The 19,831-nt window shown below is 46.6% G+C and overlaps 1 protein-coding gene across 1 annotated transcript in view; it reads left to right on the plus strand.

Annotated features, from left to right (window-relative positions):
• Positions 1 to 204: 204 nt before the first annotated feature.
• The window catches only part of LOC8024902 (integrator complex subunit 9), a 28,559-nt gene continuing 8,932 nt past the window's right edge, over positions 205 to 19,831 (plus strand). Inside the window, exons 1-13 of the mRNA XM_029970806.4 lie at positions 205 to 430; positions 494 to 621; positions 2,228 to 2,291; positions 2,382 to 2,444; positions 6,945 to 7,088; positions 8,459 to 8,538; positions 9,984 to 10,104; positions 10,218 to 10,307; positions 12,046 to 12,202; positions 13,312 to 13,492; positions 15,322 to 15,425; positions 17,846 to 17,977; positions 18,287 to 18,342. Coding sequence (XP_029826666.2) covers positions 422 to 430; positions 494 to 621; positions 2,228 to 2,291; positions 2,382 to 2,444; positions 6,945 to 7,088; positions 8,459 to 8,538; positions 9,984 to 10,104; positions 10,218 to 10,307; positions 12,046 to 12,202; positions 13,312 to 13,492; positions 15,322 to 15,425; positions 17,846 to 17,977; positions 18,287 to 18,342 — 1,329 coding nt within the window. The 5' untranslated portion in view covers positions 205 to 421. The remainder of the gene's footprint in view (positions 431 to 493; positions 622 to 2,227; positions 2,292 to 2,381; positions 2,445 to 6,944; positions 7,089 to 8,458; positions 8,539 to 9,983; positions 10,105 to 10,217; positions 10,308 to 12,045; positions 12,203 to 13,311; positions 13,493 to 15,321; positions 15,426 to 17,845; positions 17,978 to 18,286; positions 18,343 to 19,831) is intronic.

Here is a 19,831-nt window from a genome sequence, read left to right on the forward strand (position 1 = left end):
GCTTCTGCAGTTTCTGCGTTTCTGTTCGTTCATTCAAACCTTCCAGAGACAGTTTTAACCACTTTCTTGACTTATGGCGCCTTATTTCTTGTTTTAGTACTTTATTCAATGTTGACGCCGGTACATCTGGCGGGGAAGGGGTGAAAAAGAAAGAGCAGTCACAGGACCGCTTAGTTCTGAAATGCACCGTTCTGGTGCTGCAGTAACTGTAAACAATAGTTCGCTCCGTTGGTTCGCTCTCGTCTCGCGGCCAGTTTTGTGTTTTTCCCCAATTGAAGTTTCTTTTTGCCTTACGTTTAACATACCGAACATGTCTTTAAAATGAATTGGAAACCACAATCATTTATTTTTAGTTGCCTATAGTTTACTAGAATTAACGCCCGTTTATATCTCGGCATCAAAACTTTTCCAACAGGCAGCGATGAAGCTCGTGCGTGTTTGCTGATCTTTCTGTACTCTGTACCTCCTAGCTGACTCGTGTTTTCTGTTTCAGTTCTGCCTTAGCAGCAATCCAAACAAGCCATGCAGCGTTCTCAAATTCAAGAACACCACCATCATGTTCGACTGCGGCCTGGACGCTACGTCTGTGCTGGGATTTCTTCCCCTACCTTTGGTTTTGAGGTAATTTCGATGGACACACTTTGCCTACGACGTTTTGGCGCGTTTACCCCCGCGTGCGCAGAAGAATTCGCCCTCTACATGAAATATTGCTTCTGCGCATGCGCGATGCCTACCACGCTTGCTTGACGTCACGAAATAAGCTGGCCTTTGCTGTCTCGTGTGTAACCACAAATATTTGAATAAAAAAAAAATACTGTCTTTTGGGGATTGTTCAAAGATGTTTGCACCTTTAGGAGATGCCAAAAGACAGCCAATTTGAAAACACCTTCGCTCACATCTGCTCGAAACCATAGTCTGTCACACACCTTACACACTGCACCAAACGGATTGCCCGTGAATTGGCACCCGAACTGCCGGTTGGCCGTTGTGTAACGGCAGCTGGTTGTCCATCGCTGGCAAAAGTGTGTGACTTTGGGGTGGCAAACATGTAGAGGAAGACTAAACTCCTGCCAGAGTTTCATTGCTAAATCTCTCTTCCTTCGTGACAATAATACAAACCTTATAAATGCCCCGCATATCTGTAGTCTGCTTCACTGTCGAGCCCACTCCAAGGAATGTGCCCATTCTAAAAGCAGCAGGGCTACATCTCAGGCACTGGCACGAAGCTGCTAGGAGCCAGTTTTATAAATGCTTTCCATCTAAAAATTTGTAGGAAAATGTCCCGCAAAATATCGTACGGCATCTCTCGACTCGTCGAAAAAGCATGCATGCATCCTACGTGACGCAGTTGGCGTGAACACGGCATCAATGCTTTTTAGCAGCTTCAAAGAGTGGCCAACATGTTCCGGCTTTCCGCTACCCTCACCACTAACTACTACTAGCAGCTTTAAAAAGGAATTGGCAAGCGCCACATTTTACTGCTTTGGCTAACGCCTTGAAGGAGCCCTTTCCACTGCACCGGTATCATTGTTGCGATGACAGCATTTTGGTTCTAAGAGATAAACGAAAGACCAGGAATGACTTGGTCGTGCTTACAGTGTCGCGCCCACTGCGTGTAGCGGGTCAGCGAAAGGGCTTTGGAGCACACAGAGCACATACGAGAAACGTTGTGCAGCATCCCACGTGGCAGCATGTGCCTTCGGTTTATCTTGGAGTGACTGTGTTTTGGTAGACTCCTTAGCCAGACAGAACAAGGCCAGAAAACAGGACTGGGTGATGCTGTGGTTAGCATACCGTACCAATAATCGGGAGACCCGAATAGGGATCCCATGCTCGGCTAGTTATCGTTTTCTGTTGGCTTTCGAATTTCATTTTTAGTTGATCGGTGTGGTTGGTTCATATGTTTAAATGCCTCTCGTAGTATGTCTGTGCAAATTATTGTTTACGTTGATTACATTTGGCTTACACAAACTACTAATCATAAGTTGATAAAAAAAACAATCCATCAGTCTATACTCAAAACTTTTATGCATGATTTAACATCTACCAGTTGGTGTCAATCTTGATGTACATGTGTAACATATACACCTTCTTTATCAGATTGCAAATATACTGTACTTGCTTCCTGCTAACATAGACTTCTGGAATGAGATGAAAAGCTACCGCATTTACTCTTGATCCCGTGTGCGCAGCTCCTATAACGTCAAACTTTTATTTTGGTGCACAGCACGCGGCTATCGAACCTGCCGCTCTGGACGCCGCGGGAAGCGGGCGATGCGCAGCTTGAAGGGGTAAGCAAAAAGTGGCTTTGTTTTTTGGCGTTGACGTCCAGGTGCACGTCGCCTCAGACGATCTGCAATTGACATCTGGATTTTCTGCAGGAATTCAAAGAAGCCAATGGAAGGGTGTTCGTGGACAGCGCTCCAGAATTCTGCATCCCAGAGGTGTGTTTGTGCTTGTTAACTTTTTTTTACAGCAATGTGGAGCGAAATTTTGTCCGCTTCCTGCACAGGGGTTGGGGTGATGTCAAAACGCCAAACTCTTATTAGCTGATTAAAAAAAATATAGAGCGATTCCACTCCTGCGCCAAATGCGCCATTTTGCGCCAACGCTGATTGGCTGCGCCGTTCTGATCAACATTGGCGATATTGATGGTTATTGCGCCAGACTGCGCCAAAATGAGCGGCTGAAAGAGGGGGGGGGGGGGGGGGGGGGGGGGCATTTTGTGTCACCTATCGTAGCTAGAGGCAACTTCAACTGCAGCAAAACGGATGACACCTAGCGGCTGTGCTATCGACCTCCGACGTCACGTGCCTCCGACGGTTTGGGTAAGTCTTATATTTCCTCATTTTTTTCGTGTAGTCGCGCAAACAAACTTTGTACTCTTGTTAGCGCCAGTGCTGCGTCGGTAAACCGCTTTTGTTTGTGCATTTGTATCTTCCTTGGTGCATTCTTGAGTCACATACTACTATACAGACTTCTGGAGAGGACAGGTGGTTTTCGCATGCACACCTTGCCGACACAATGAGCAAGGGTATGCATCTGTGATTTCCCCCGATGTTTACCGGACGTCACTGCCATGTGCGTCTCTCCCACGTGCAAGTAATTTGGAATGTGACGGGCCCACGTGGCGTTATATACTGGTCTATGCTTTGTCACTTCGTTTGACAAGTAGGCCTGCACAAGGGAACTTTCTCATAACCTTCGTCCACACTTGCGGATGCGCGAGCGGATTTGCCCCCACTTTCTACCGGGTGGCGAAAGTGGCAGAATATGCAGCCTACTTTTGCCATTTACTGTTAGCAGTACCGTTTGCCGCCGCTTAATCAGCTGACGTTTCGTGCCCGGTGGGGGAATCGGAGCGAATTCGAACGTGGATCCGCAATTCTGATTGCACCATCAACGTGAATCCTATATGGCGCTCGTGGTTTCTGTTGTTGCCAGTGTTATGACGCCTGCCTCGCGACTGTTCGAGAACCTTACTGGACATTTCAATGTGCTCGAAAAACATTCCGGAAGACTTGCGCTCGTTCTATCCATGACAGTTTATTTTTATGACAGGTATTATTTGTAAGGCGCCTTGACGTCTCGCACGCGCTCACAATTTTCTGCTGGTTAATGTTTCTTTTTGTAGTTTTTTGCGATTTGGTTTTAAGGCTCGTTTACACTTGCGGATTTGCAGGTGAATCCTTGGGGAAATTGACGCTGGGAGGGGGGGAACCCCTGCGCTGGCGACAGAATATTCGATCGCGGGAGCAAATAGTCCGGGACCAATTTTTCCCACACAGAAAAAGTTTCTACGCCGTCGCAGCCAATCGGAACGCACAGAGGAAATGGTGCTTGCCGGCGTCACATCCTGGCTGAGTCGCCAGAGTTGTTGCAGTTGCCGCCGGAGTTGTCAGAGTTCCCAAGTTGTGCAAAGGGCGCCGTCTCGCTGGTATCGTTGTGTCGGCAGTAATGCTGATCGAAACTAAATCATTCAACCCTTTTTGACAAGAGGCAACTGAGCAATGAAGACAGTGACCGCAAAGAAGATCTGTGGAATAAAATTGGCATGAGTCCTCCATACGCACATTATCTCCGTTTGCTCATTATTTTATTATTGCCTACTCGTATTGCCGAGAGAAGGTTGGGCATTTTACCGGCACTGCGGGTAAGCGTTAGCTACAAGAGGAAATCTGCGAGAGCATTTTCTTGAACACCATTTGAGCCAGAGCAGTCTGATCTGATATCCGCGAGAGAACGGAACTGCGCAAACTCAAGGTGACAACAGATGTGAACACCGCCGTCTTTTTCCACCCAGTAAATTCAGTCGGCGACAAGAGAGCTTTTCGCAAGTGTGAACGCAGCCTTACAGAAATCCTTGCGTCGTGCCTGAGGTAGCGAAGAAGCTGCACAGCGGGAGCCACAGGCGCATAGATACACATCTGAAGTATTTAAATATTTATACATATCCAGTATTTCGTGGTCAAGATATTGATATTTTGCTTCTCTTCTTTGCAGCTCTACTCACAACTTTCAATGCATCGGTGCTGGATGAGCTCGACAGCAACAGCAATGCGACCAATATATGCTGCCAGGGAGGGGAAAAGAACTAAGTACAGTGAAGAAAAGCAGTGCCTGGAAAGGCACTTGGAATCATCAAAGGCCATGCTTGTGCATGCTCAAGGAGTGATCAAGACGGTGCTGGCTGCCAAGAATATGGACGAATTTGCATCTGGCTAAGTTCTCCTGGCAGAGGAAAATGCCAGTCTTTCCAAAAATATAAGGAAGCTAGCAGGTGTGAACGAAAAGCTTCAGAAGCTATGAAGAACGAAGCGACAGGCTTTCGGTATGTTCTTGCACATGGAATAAACAGGGTGCGACAGTTACACAGGTTTGTTGTCTTTTTTAAAACAAGTAGGGTTTTAATGAAACATTTATTTTGTCATAATTCTTTATAAACCAACATTGCGAAGGGGAATATATTTATTATACCTTAGCAAGCAACATCTTTCTACAAGATCTGCCCACTTTGAAATTCTCCAAGCTAAGTGTAGGTGCTCTGAATAGCTCTAGATTTGATAATCGTATGCTGAAAAAGGCTCTACAAACTTGCTGTAAGGTGTTCTAGAGTGCTCCAAGATTCATTTTTAGGAGCTCCAAGATTAATCTTTTAGTGCTCCGAAATACATTTTCAGGTGCTCCAAAAATCGCTCCAAATCACAATTCTGCAGTAGCATCCCTGCATCTAACATTGAGGTCTTCCCACTATCCTTCCAATCAAAGCCAATCGGAGCTCGGCATCTTTCTGACGTCACCGCAACTCCCGTGCAAGAAGCAGACGACTTGCTCTCCGCATAGCCGTTTTTGACAAGGTATCGCAGCAGATTCCCATGGCGTGTTTTGTGTGGGGCTGTGACGGCGTAGGCTGCGTCATGGTGTCACGCGACATCATTGCGTTATGCAATGTCATGGTCTCATGTGACGTCATTCATTGCTCCGTTGTAACTAGGATGTGAACTTTCCAGTTTCAATCGAAAAACCACCCACTAACGTCTGCCAGCGACGAAAATTTGAAATATGTTAAATACCGAAAAACACCGGTAATGGAGTATTTCATCCCGATAAAAACCGAAAAACGGCTGTCGTTGAACGTTTCTGCCGTGGCGACGGCTATTCTGTTTGAAACCCCTCCCCCGTAGAGGTTCATCAAACATGTCATCTCGGGGAGAATTTTATTTTTCAGTTTTGTTTTGACTCTCTCCACTTAGAATTCTGCCAACATTAGTGTGGTCCACAGGGCCACTAACCTTGGAGAATGCGTCTTTTCGCATGGGGAACGGAGATGCGTTCACTGTTACCCGTTTAGTTTTCAGAGGCTTCCAATGCTACGGTTTCGGTTTGACGTCACCTTGATTCGGGTGCACTGAAACTGCCTCTTTTTGGAAGGTGGGCTGACAGGTGTAGGTTTTGTCGACGTAGGAATTTCTCACTGTGTGCAATAAGACCGTTGTTGTTGCCTTCGGTGGCTACTTAACGACGAATTCGCTACTGTCATCGTTGATGCCGTGTCATAACAGCATGCGGGAGGGAGCGTGATGCCATGGCAGGCGCAAGCCTTTCGGAGTATGCTTGCATCTACTATAATAACCGAGCATAGAAATAGATGCTGCCACGGGAAGAAGAGTGTTTAAGATGGTGTGAGCAAAGTTGAAGCTTTGGAGCGTTCACATCCAATCGCATTTCTTTCCACCAACAACCACCGTTTTAGCCTCGTCTCGAGTTGTTAAACTGAAATACGCCAGTGCTTAAAGAGTAAATAAACACCGAAAAACATTTACCGATTTTTCTCAGAAATAAACACCGGGAAATGCACACCCTAGTTATATCCTACAAGTGTAGTATGGTGCACGTGTAATTTTGGTCTTCAGAGGCTAAAGCTCCGGTTTCTTTTAGATTATGGGGGACAGTGGCATGAACAGGCCCATTCAGTTGATGTGACGGTACGTGGGAGCGCAATGGTCGATGCTCGTATATAAGTAAACACAATGGAATCTAATACGCTAAACACATTTATGTTAAAGCATCTAGAAAACAACATAAACGTTTCAGCCCCAATATTTTGTTTGCCGTAAAATCCTAAGCAAGAGCCCACTCAAAATTTGGAGATAATCTGTAAAACTGGCGCTGATTAGGTCAACAATATGTAAAGATGTGTCCTTTGTGTATTTTCCGAATGTTACAGAATTGAGGGGTGGGCGCTTATTGTGGAATGGGCGGATGCTCTGTATTTTACGGTAGTTATATTGAGAGAAGATATTCCCTCTTTTTGGCGTGAAACCGATTTCGCTCGATTTTCTCTGCATGAGTAGCCTTTGTCATCACTGCCTTAACGTGCGTTGTCAAGGTTGTTGCCTTGACAGCCAGCTTGTCAATTGGTTGTACACTTTGGTTTGTTTTAGACTGGTCTCGTGGACTTTGCGGATCTGGACGTCATCCTCATCTCCAACTACCAGTCCATGCTGGCCCTGCCCTATGTCACCGAAGGCACGGGATTCAAGGGGACCGTCTACATGACTGAACCGACCTTGCTGATTGGCAGGCAGGTCATTCGGTGTATTGCCAGTTGGTACCTACCAACCTGGAAACTTTGAAATCGTCAGGGGATCTGCTCAAAACATAGGGAAGTAGGTGGAATTTTGTGGGAAACATTATACTTTAGCACATATTTATTTTCAAACATTCAAAAGAGATAATCGGCCTTTTAGATGTAACGGTATATGTTCTCACAAACGATTGTATGACGACAGTCAAAAGAAATACTAACAACGACGCGATGACCGAAGGATACCTAAAGTGCCACATGGCAGCGGGTTAAGGGATGCCGCATGCGGGCAGTGTTTAAAGAAAGAGACCGTTTTTTTTTTTGTTTTTTTTCAGCATTCACGGCAAATTTTATTTTTGCGATTCACTACCAATGGCACTGCCTTTACGCTGCGTTCTTGAGTGGTCGGCTTCAAAAATGATGCCGCTCCTTCGTTGGAATTCATGGCACCGTGGCGACTGGTTGGTGCAGTCGCAGGAACTGCGTATTTTATCAACAGTTTCTGCTTAGTCATTTGACCGAAGCCATTCCCATTCCGCTTAGAGTCATTCTGGAATAATCCACTGGCACTGTGACAATTGTGTGCTATCGATGCAATCATCATGTCGCAAAGACGATCTTTGCTAACTGAAACAAAAAACACACAGTGAGATCACTCGACACCGCAGATGGCAATGCTATATTTTGCATGCTCTTGATTTCACGCATTTACTGACGGCCCATTGATTGTAAAGAGCAATAATTCGAGGGTGTGCCTACTACCAAAACAGTGACTGTCACACCATGTGTAACCAAGAGTGAAGGTAATGCCACAGCGGGTAACGCCAATAATAATCTCGCCTGAGAAGTACCAGCCAGTCCCGCTCGAAGGTTCCTATTTCTTTTGACCACAACTGTACAAACACCAATCTCATCTTTGTTTCGTCTTCCTAATCTGTGGGAGGTCACCCATCTTTGTTTCGTCTTCCTAATCTGTGGGAGGTCACCATTCCCGATTGTGCATTGTCGCCTCAATTATTAACGACACTAGACATTGTTTTTTTCTTTCTAAATATTATATATGAAGTATGATCAAAAGCACCGATAGAAAAAGCCCCGAGAATTAAAGTAATTTCAAACTGTTGTAGGCATCCTTCTCGGCACTTATGAAGGAAGAGCTACACACAGAAAACCACGAAGCAAAACAATACGATGTTAACTTCTGACATTACATAAGCACGAAATCAAACGACTAGGGCCCTTGGAACCACCTTAGTTCTTGTCGACCAACCCGGTACTCTACGTTTGTCAACCTCTCGTGGAGCCAAATTTATGAGACCGCGATAAGCGTTCCTGTGACCTCTTCATCTCTTTGTTTGTGACTGCAGGCAGTTTATGGACGAGCTGGTGACATACATCGAGAGGACACCAAAACCCAGAACAGCGACCAAATGGAAGCAACAGGCCGTCAAGTGAGCAAGCATGTTGTTGTCGCATTTGAAAAGGAGAGAACTGTCTTCAAGTGGCAGCTTACGTCTCTCTTGTTGGGAGGGAATCTGGCTGGAGTCGCTGACAAGAGGAGAATGGCAGGGATGTCTTTCAGTTGTCACCCCGCAGTGCAAACTTCCGACCTCCTATAACACTTCGGTGTCTTTCTCGAGCCTCGAGCGCACCCATGTAGCCAAAGCACGGCAGAAAGCAGCGGGTATTCAAAGGAGACGCCCTGCCGTTCTCCTATTGTCGGGGAAAGAGACGCCCGCTCACCTAGGGGTCTTTTAACGGGCATTGCTCGTTAGTGATTGGACGAATGCACTCCTGTAGAATGGCTGTCTACATCGAAATCGGCCGATCTGGAAGGTGAACTCGGAAGGTCTGCACCTGCGGTGGGAGTTTTCCCCCGATGCGCTGGAGGGTTGAACCCCGAACCCTCCGTACACGCTCGGCCACTGAGCCTTTTGAGCAGACCCGTAAATCCGGCGTGTTCAAAAGTTCATGCCTCAAACTTTGACAGACTGGAATCACCCCCATAATCACATAATTGAAAGTGTGGAGAATGCTGTACTTTTCAAAGACCACATTGCTAACGATGCAAGTAATTAAGCACTTTTTTTTTCTCTTTCTTTTTCATTAACTTTTTTATTTCATAAAAAAGTTTAGCCTGATGGTGTAATGAGTAGATCCCAATGTACTATAATTCTAAGGCTTCTTCTTTTTTTTTTTCCCATCGTACATAAAGACAAGTACATCATTTTTACTGCATCATTTTCTGGTTTTCTTAATAATTTCTGGAGATTTTCATAATTAAACCAAATATAACACGAGCCGAATGGACCGACCTCGCTAGCCAGTTTCGCTACGCTACCACTGTCGCCATGCGTCGTGGCTGTTGTGGCCTTTGTGAAAGCGGGACGACCCTGCTGCGGGTCTGCGAAGGGACGAGATGGCAGAAGTTCTCCCGTGCACCGCTTTGTGCCTTCTGTAGACCACAGTTATGGCAACGTCGTGCGTTCGTGGCATGTTTAGTGAGATGGGCTTCGAGTCTATTAAAATTAGGTTAGGGCTTTTAGTATTGCTATGCATACAACACGTTTTCGGTTGGCATGCTGAGTGCATTGCCTTTTCGTGAACAATTCCATCCATTATAGGATGTATAGGGCTATAAACGTGCCCGGTGGAGAAGCATTACAGGCACTGTAGCATGTTTCCAAGACCGTGACAACCTCAGGTAATGCTTTACAAATAGTTACCTCCCACCGTGAACCTCGGAACTATTGCTGAACTTTCTTCTACTTTAATGAACGAGCTTCTTTGAGATGTTGGCAATGTCTGTGCAGGGCTGGCCACTTCATTCTTTAAGTGGGGGGTTTCAGGGTCAAAAGGATAGTTACGCTCAAAGGGGTTCGTTCCCCGCGTGCAGGTTTCCGCAGCTGTCTTCTCAGGATTTGGGCAAGCCCCGGTCCTGGAAGCAACTGTACAACATGCATGACGTCAATAGCAGCCTCTCCAAGGTCAAGGTGGTTGGGTTCGCCGAGAAAGTGGTAAGCGGATGAGGGCCTAACCCCAAGCTCCCAATCTTCTTTTTGACCCCGAGCGTTCAAAGTGTTAGAGAAGTTAATTTTTTTTTTCCCCGCCATGGCACTCTTTCTTGAAGGATGTCTTTGGGATGGTCCAAGTCTCTGCCGTGAGTTCGGGCTACTGCCTGGGCAGCTGCAACTGGATCGTCACCGCCGATCACGAAAAAGCAAGTGCCACCTCCCAACCTCTGTCGCTCGCCCCGGCCAAAACCGTTCGTGCTGACATTGAGCGCACAAAAATTAAGATTTTTCTTGACTTTGACATATCCTCAAGTACACCACCTGTTGCACCACCCCACCACCGTACACCACCTGTCGAGAAAAATTTGAGATTAGTTACATTTAAGTTTTTCTATTAATTATTTTAAAAAGTTCATTGTTGTACGAGGGCGTGGTATGCCGAGGTAGCCTTCGCTTCATTTCACAAAAAGTACCCTCAGATATACTATGGACTATAACAACTGTATCTGGCAGCAGAGTAACGCCACTAGACGAAGGCACTATGGTTGACAACAGGTTAAGTCCAGTGGAAGCTTTTCCAACCCTCTCCACTTTAGCAGAGCGGATGAGGGCAGAACCCCAAGCATGCTGGAGAGGAGGCGACCTCCTCTCCAGCATTCGCTCTTCTAAAGTGAAAAAAGTGGGAGGAGCTCCTCCCGGACTCTTAAACTGTCACCAACTGTAGGTGTGCTAGGCCGAAAGCAGTAGTGGCAGTCTTCATTATAGTCTTGAAAATGGCTATGGCCGAGTTCCAAATCTCTCTAGTGGCTCCAAATCACAGTAGACTCTCAATAATTCAAACTGCAAGGAAGCCATAAATTTTGTTTGAATTATCAGAAATTTATCTAAATATGAATCAAAATAAAATTATTTGTTATATAGATGGCTACGCATACAAAGCAGATATTTGATGATTTCCTCTACACAGGTCTACTAATCATAAGCAGGTATGCCACACACAAGACATTGGTGAAACAAATGGCATAAGTTTATTCATCCATCAAAAATGTTTTTCGTGGGCTGTTTAGACAACACGTGACTCCTCATAGCAAAATTAAGTTAGCGTATCCAGCAAAAAAGTCATCTGTTGTGGACTATTAAGTAGGAGGCACATGAGCGGCGAAAATGGGTGCAGCGCGGCAGTTTTCGCAGCAACTTGCGCGGATGCCGTGACGTGGACGTACGCCGTGCCGCCTTGTCACAGCATCTGTGCAAGATGCTGTGGAAACTGCCGCCCGGCACCCGTTTTCATCGCTCTCACGTCCCCCGCCTTAGACCCGTTGAGTGTGCCTCTTACCGAGCACCGGCATACTGCGGAGAAGCAATACTTGCGAAGGTGAGCTCGCAGGTATTGTTTCTCTGCGGTGCACCGGCGCTCGGAAAGAATCGCGCTCAACGGGGTTACGAGAACAAAAAGTATGAATTACGCGAAAACACCGTTCGAATTAAGCGGCTTATAAGTACATTAAAAACATAGTAGGACAACCCAAATTTTGCAAGTTGTTTGAATTAACCAGAAATATGAAGTATCCGAGGTTGAATCACCGTGAGTCCATCTTACTCTTGCGTATCACATCACATCACACGGATAAAGCGACACTGCACGCAAGTAGGTTTTCGATCGCCAAGGCACAAAACTTACTCTGGTGCGAGATTCGGTAAATTTGGGAAGGCGACCCACAGCAATGGGACATCTGGCGACACCTAGCGACTTTTTTTTTAGCTTAGCGCAGTGCTGGGATATAGATAGTGACGCCTAGTGACTATTTCACAAGTTTGATCGCTAGATCTACGTTTGAGATGTGGTGGGAGAATGTGACTACGGGTCCAAGCATGGAGCCAAAATTGTGCATTCTAGTTTTCTTCGTCCCTGACCGTACGTGCCGGTTGTTTGCACACCTGCAGATAGTGTACATGTCTGGCTCGTCTACCCTGACCACTCACCCCAAGCCGATCGAGCATGGCCCGCTGCGTAACGCGGACGTACTCATACTCACCAGCCTCACCCAGACACCGCTGGCTAATCCAGACACCATGCTTGGAGAGTTCTGCATCACTGTCGGTATGTCCGAATTCCTGGCACGTTTGCTTGTCTTGTAAGAAAAACATGCATTGTTTAGCATTATTGTCGAGACATGCAGATTATTAATGATTATAATGCAATTAAATGCAAAGCTGCAAGAGAGCTGCAAGCTTTGCATTTAATTGCATTATAATCATAACATTAAATTGCAAGCTTCACCCTTGTTGGTGTACGACTGGTGGCGGCTGATAAAACCCTTTAGCTCTACTAACGTCTAACCCCTGGTTAGCTCAGTTGGTAGAGCGCTCCACTTGTAATGGAGAGGTCCCGGGTTCAATACCCGGACCAGGCGGATTTTTTCGGTCGCGCACCAGTCACCTAGCTGTGTTTGGAGATACATGTGTGTCCTTTGTCCCCCTTGTTCCCCTTCTCCAGGGATTATTTTCGTCATTCGAGATTTTTAAATTGTATTAAACGACAAAAAACAAACTTGTCAAAATTAAGGGAAACTTTTGGAAAAAATTAACTGCCACTGGTGGGCACAAACCCATGACCTTTGCTTATCTTGGTGCAATGAATAGCAAAGGTACAGATAGGGTGAAGCAAAACTAAAGTATGTTTGTGCTGGTGATACATGTTTGAGATATACTGATATATCAGAGTTCTGGTATTGTAAATTATTATTTTTTTTAATAAATAATAGAGGCTTTGTTACAGTGAGGTTTTTGCCACATCTGTCTCTTAGTAACACCTTTGAAATGCTGTAAGTGTTCTTTGAACAGATGACCAGCTGTGCGAGCAGTGCACCTTCAATTGCTTTGTCTGTACACAAGAAATGTGATACTGTAAACTACTTTGAAAATCAAGTGTAAGCATAAAGTAATACGATACTATTAACTACTTTATTTTCATGGGATTGGCAATTTGCAAATAGTGCCTTTGGGGACTATATTTTGCAATTGGGAGTGGTTTGCAATGAAATCATTACTCTGGCACGATATATTTGAGTGGTTTCTTTTTGTGGCAATGTTCAGCAAAATTCGTAAAAGTCGGGTCCTCGCGAAAATTAAGTCGTTCACAGTGGACGCTTTTCCCGGGCGGGCATCCAGTTTTATGATCGTGCCTCATCCCCCCGTCTACATCTGCAGCAATGACCGTCAAGATGGGCGGCAATGTGCTCATCCCGTGCTACCCTTCGGGGGTTACCTACGACCTGTTCGAGTGCCTCTCCGGCCACCTGGAGACGACCGGGCAGGTCAACGTGCCCATGTACTTCCTCTCCCCCGTTGCGGACAACTCCCTCGCCTACTCTTCTATCCTAGCCGAGTGGTGAGCGAATCCTTCCAGCTCGGGGCTGTGCGTCTGTTAAAAGTGGGGGACTCGGCTCAGCTTATGAGCATTTCTGAGGGCTTGTGGGAGCCGATTAACGCTCGTAAGCATCTCTGAGCTCCTGCAAGAGGCTGCAGGCACTAGTGAGGAATCTGTGTGGACTCGTGAAAGTCTAAAAGGATTCACGAGAGCTCGTAGGGATTTGCAAAAGCTCGTGAGAACTTGCGAGAGCGTGCGAAGACTTGAGTGCCAGAGAAAAGGTATGAGAATTTGTGAGAGCCTTGTAGTAGCCGTGAGCTAGCTTTGGGGAAAAGGCTAGATACAGGGTGTGGCTATATGTGCCGGCCCAGTGACGTTCGGGCCGGGGTGGCAAAGAAAAGCCACGCTGGGAGTCCCAGGTGTGCTGAGCTTTAGATGAAGAGGTTAGAATTGACTGCCATGTTTTTACAGCGGAGCTGTTAAGGGCTAATCTCCCCAGGATCGTGTCCCCCACAAAGAAATGAAAACACCGAACTCTGGACACCTACCGCCATCTATGAGCTATGGCGGCAAGCCATGTATCTGGTTGCCACGGTCGCTCATAGATGGCGGCAGCCTTTCCACTCTGGCTTGTCAACTTGCGGCCGGCCATTACTTTCCATTGTACAGCTCCGCTGGTCTTCCTTCTTCACCAGAGTGGAAAGGCTGGAAATTTTTTATTGTTGTAATGTGACAATTTCATGGCTCAGCATGCTGGAGGCACCCCGTGTGGCAGTTTAATCCTCTCAGCTGACACTAAACTAGGCCAGCTCATATCGCCACTGACTGTTCGTTTCTGAGTGCCGACATATGGGAATGCTGAAAACAGGCACGTAGCCAGGATTTTGTTTCGGGGGGGCCCGCCCATGACAAAATGCTGTATGAGGGAGAGGGGGGGGGAGGTTCCATCAAAATTAAAAATTTCGGGGGGGGGGGGGCCTGGGCCCCATTGGCCCCCCCTGGCTACGTGCCTGGCTGAAAACCTGCGAGGATTTGTGAGAGCTGGCTAGCATTCGTGAGTATCGGTGAGCTCTGGAGAGAGGCTAGGAGCGTTTCCAAGAGCCGAGACACATCTATGGGAGCTTGTGTTGCCTCTGGGATGCTATGAGCAGTTGTGTAAGTTTTTTTTTAGCATGTGTTGTGAGCCTATGACAACTTAGGAGTGGCCATTGGATTTCGGAAGGCTTGTGTGCATTGTGAAACTTGCATACGCTTAACAAATTCTATGAAGCATTGCAAAAGCCATTAGCATTTCCAAAAGCTAACCATCAACCTGTGAGTCTGCAAGCATTTCTGGATTGCTAACTATGGTACTTGAGGGATGTTGTTAGCACTTTCAAGTACCTTTGACCTCGTAAAAGTGCACATAAGCATTCATGGGTGCTTGTGAGCTCTCCTGGGGAGAAAGTGCGAGCAACACACCTGATAAACCTGAGAAGTATCGACCAAATCTTCTACACTTCTGCAAGGTTTCATGACATTTGTAACAGTTCGGGTGGCGATTCCGAGAAGTTGCTTTGGCAATTTACGGGGACCCCATAACTTTGCTCAGCATCAACTACTTTCTGCAACGTTGTCAAGGCTAGTGAAGCTTCCGCAGCGCTGGAGCCCCACACTGCCACGAGATGATGTGGCTTCTTTCGTATCTCGTTTGCAAAACCTTGCGCAACCAGCTTTGACAGCTTCGGAGCAGTGCGGAACCTACGGAGCAGTGCGGAAGCTACGCCAGCCGTGGCAATTGAGCGCAAAATATTGACACCAAATGTAGTCTCCTCGTGTCCGCATAGCAGCGTCTCCTGTCCACCTTGCAGGCTTTCTTCTGCAAAGCAAGCGAAGGTATACCTTCCCGAAGAGCCCTTTCCCCATGCCCAGCTGGTCCGTGGGGGACGTTTGAAGCCCTTCTCGAGCATTCAAGGTGCCTTCCAACTTCTTCCAAACTTTGTAGTTTTTAGAAACCCCCACGTCTTTGCTCATAGAGCACTTAATAAAGAGAAGCTAAAGGAGAATGTTAGCGTGTTTTGGTCCTGTTAATTTGAATGTTACAAGCGTTTCACCCAAACGTATCAGTAGACGCAAAAAAAAGAAAAATTAATTGTTGGGTGTCACGTCATACCGAGAGGTTTCAACTGCCTTATCCGTGCCACTTATGAGGGAACACGTGCAGAGCTTCTGGCTGCTCGGGCAAGGCTTGCGGTAGGCGCGGAAATGTCGAGATCTCCGTATAACACGTCACAATTTCCTCCTCTCACCAAATGCGATGAGAAGGAGGGGCTTCAGCACTATTTTGAAAGAGCTGTTGTGGTTACTTGGTGCATCAATCCGAAATATAATTCTGGTACTGTCGAGACCGGTTATAACGAAGTCAATGGGGTTTGGAAATCACTTCGCTATATCCGCTATTTCGTTATAACCGACTTCGGTTATAACGAAGTGCAAAAGGCAATAAGAAATTTTGATCGCTTCGCTGTAGCCGCTATTTCGTTATAACCAACTTCGTCATAACCTGTCTCGACAGTATTCGTAATCCTTGAAGCCGAATAAAAATGATTTAAACCCTTGCCTAGTACTCTTCTTTTTTTTTTTTTCTCGAGGAAGTTACAGCAAAATTTTATTTTAAATGGGCAATTTGCAGTAAAATGAGACAAACACTTCCTTGACTTCCTCGACTTCCAGGTGTGGTATCTCGCTCTAAATTAGGTCTTCTGGTATAAGTCCCATTGAGGTGCACACACCGAAGTTCATGGCATGCTTGCAGGATTCGCATTGTTTTCATCTCTCCTCTCACTGTCCACCAAACTATCATCTGATTCCGAAAAGTAGGAAAGGCCATAGGTTGGCTAAAGCGGACCTTTGCGCCCAAGCCATGTTGTTTTAGCGCGAACGCTCGCAAGCAGCTGCTTTTCTTTTTTCTTGGCTAAATGGAGCGTTCTCTCTCTGTCACAGAGCAAAACAAACGAGCAAACAACCCAAGGTAGATTGAGCAACAGGAGTGGGTTTGCCATCTGCTGGAGAGCGCACTAAACAAGTGCCGAAACTGAAGCATGAGTAACACTCCTGGTCGGGCTTTATGGTCTGCAAGGGGGGGGGACGAGTCACTCAAAATTTGTAGTCGAGGGCTTAAGCGTTTTTTTTCTCAGCTTCAGTTTTCAAGCCATTCATTGTAGTGTGCGGAAAGAGATTGGCAAACGACAGGGGATTTATATGCACGGTGTGTCCTGGCATGTGAAGTGGTACATTCAGCATGTTGTGGAATGTGACATTCGTGCCTCAGTGCAGACTGCAGTGTCGGGTTTCAAGGATTTTCGAGTTTTCATTAATTGCTGGGCCTCTTCCAGAAATGATTGGTTCTCTCTTGTATCCTACGGCAAAGTAGACATGCCTGGCTCTTACTGAATGTTGGGAGATCTTCGACCAGTAAGCGTAGGTTAAATATCTGTGTCAATATTCTAGCCACTTCTTATTTTTCTGCTATGAATATGGTCTTTTTTTTTCTTTGTTCCTCATTTGAGTTGAGTATACATCCTCAAAGTCACATGGCATAAATTTATTTTTTCTGCAATATTTTTTTTTTTCTGCAATATTCTTTATTGACCAGCAGTATATTCCAAACTTTGTTTTTTCCCCCAGTATACCTGTAAGCTAAAATATCATGATTAAACAGTTCTTGTCTAATTATGCGGAATTTTGGAATGCAGCATGTCTGAACGGCAAACTTGGAGGAGCAGCGAGTGGCTTACTGTACAATTCCTTAGAAGATCTGCACATTATTTGCAAAATTTGACTCCAAAGTCGTATTAACTCTCTCAGGGTAGGTGATACAAGGAACGTACAGCATCATCAAGAATTTCTATAGCAAGCAGGTGCAAATTTTTTGCCATCATCTCGGCAAACCAAAACGAGAAGTTCTGCGGGGACCTATTCAACAAAATCTATGCCCTACACATGTTAAACTCAAGGTGGAAACGATACATCAAGATCTCATGCATCTGGGAATAAAATTGGCTATGCGGAGAGCAAGTCGTCCGCTTTTTGCGTAGGGGTTCCGGCGACGTCGGAACGACGCCGAGTTCTGATCGGCGTTGATTGGAAGGATAGCGGCTAGACCTCAATGCTAGATGCCTCGAGGTCTACCCACTATTTTTTTTTTCTATCAGCCAGTAAGAGTTTGGCGTTCTGACATCATCGCGACCCGCGTGCAAAAAACAGGCGAACTTGCACTCCGCATACAATTCCTCGCCAAAAAGAAAAGATATGAAAGTCAAGCAAGTTAAAGACGTTGTAGCATTGCTTACATGATTAGGTGACGAAACAGAAACAAAACTTTCATTTCTGCAGCGGAAGGGTTTACAGCCGACTTCCACACGCCCTGCATTGTGTTTGCGGGCCACCCGTCCCTGCGCTTTGGCGACGTCGTCCACTTCATGGAGCTCTGGGGTCCCTCATCCAATAACGTCGTCATCTTCACAGGTGCCGGGTTTTCTTCTCAGTCGTTGACAGAGTGAGAACGGCAGGGCGTCTTTGGGATGCCCGGCCTCCGACACGCGCTTGTCCCTCCCCGACACACGTTCGTCGCGCGTGTACACTCGGAGCCGACAGGATGTCGAAGTGTTTGTCGAAGGTAGGAAGCTTGCGCCGAAAGCGGCACGGCTGAAAGATCTCCCCGTTGTTCTCATTCTGTCGACGACCACGGTCGGCTTTCGTCTTTGACGGCCGAGTTGACGTTCGAGTGACGTGTTGCCCGTTTCTCATCCTTTCGCCCGCTGCCCGCACCCACAGAGCCGGACTTCAACTTGGCGGACGCCATCGCGCCGTTTCAGCCGATGGCAATGAAGGTTGGTGACCCAAAATCAGTCTTCCGAGTTCGCCTCGTCAGAAATCCGAGTAGTGGTGCATTCTTTTAAGGTCAAGATTCCTGGGAACATTGCTGAGACCTGCAGCAGTGGCGTGGGTGGGAATGTTTTTTGGTGTGCGTGTGGGGGGGGAGGGGGGGGCAAGGTGGCTGGAATGACCATGACCTAGGGCGCAAGAGGGCTGGGGGGAAAGGGGGGGTTCGAAAACTGCATGTGTGTATTATAGGGTTTGCTGGATTTTAGTGGGGTGGGGGACCAAAGCCCCATAAGCCCGTCCCCTGGCTACGTAGCTGGCCTGCAGTCACTGAGCGTCCCCAGTGTGCGAAAGTCCGCAAGCATTTTTTCAGAAGCACGACACGGAACTGAAATCAATGGCCATGAAATGGCGGCCCAACGCAGTCGTAACAAGCCGGGGCGGGCAAACTTGGCAGGGCCCGCTTAAATGGTGCTGGGAAAACAGGCCAGCATTCTTTTTTAGTGGAGTAGACTACGGACTACTTGATATAAAAAGCCCCGGCAAAAATATTCTCGTCTATCTCCAGTCATAGTCAGCGACGCACCACTCCCGTACATGCACGCGGTACACTTTTTTTTGCCTTTGGTTTTTTCTGTTGGCTTTGGGCCGGCATCAGTCATTTGGAGAGCGATTGGCTTAGTTAAATCTCCAATTCGAGCAGATGCTATGGACTGCAGTACTTTGAGAATGTTCAGTGGCTGTATCGAACCGCTTTCGGGACGTTTTTACCTCAGAACTTCAAATTGCAATATTGACGTGATACAGTATATCTAAAAACCTCAAATTTGTTTTCAATGTTTTGTTTGTTTGCTTTTAAAAGGGCAGTGCAACATTTTTAACTTCGAAATAATTTGCACTTTTTAATTTTTACAATGTTCATCTTACCAGAGGGATGGAGAAACCAGCTCATTTTCAAACATCACAATCCCGTTTAAAGTGGTAAAGCAAAGAACGAGAATATTTCGTGACCTGCAGCCGCGGGTGGCGGCCATGGGAACTATGGCGTGATGCCAACCTGGGCGCATTGTAATAAGTTGGCAAGATGTTTCATTATGTGCTCAACCTAAGGCTATCTTTCATGAATATCGTCATTTCAACGTGAGTATTTGCGTCAAAAGCCTCGTATCACCGACGAGATTGTACCATATGTTAAGATTTAGTGGCGCAATCTTCTTGAGGTGAACAAAACCATTCCTCTCTCGCCCTGTCACTACTACGTGAGTCTGACTTCCTTGCAACAAGGCAAGCACTTTGCCCCCTCCCCCCCCCAAACACTTCCTCTCCCTCTGCACATTGCTCAGGCCAACCTTTAAGGTCGCCATATGTGTTGACAATTGCAAGCAGAGGCAGGGCACGCTGGGGGCTCTGAAAGATAACCCAACCGGATACTCTGTTTCCCCAGTGCACACGGCACTGCGCACGTGACTTGGAAGACGGCGTGAGAGTTGAGAGTGG

Source organism: Ixodes scapularis, unplaced genomic scaffold (genome assembly GCF_016920785.2).
Source record: "Ixodes scapularis isolate PalLabHiFi unplaced genomic scaffold, ASM1692078v2 PGA_scaffold49__6_contigs__length_1374808, whole genome shotgun sequence".
NCBI lineage: Eukaryota > Metazoa > Arthropoda > Arachnida > Ixodida > Ixodidae > Ixodes > Ixodes scapularis.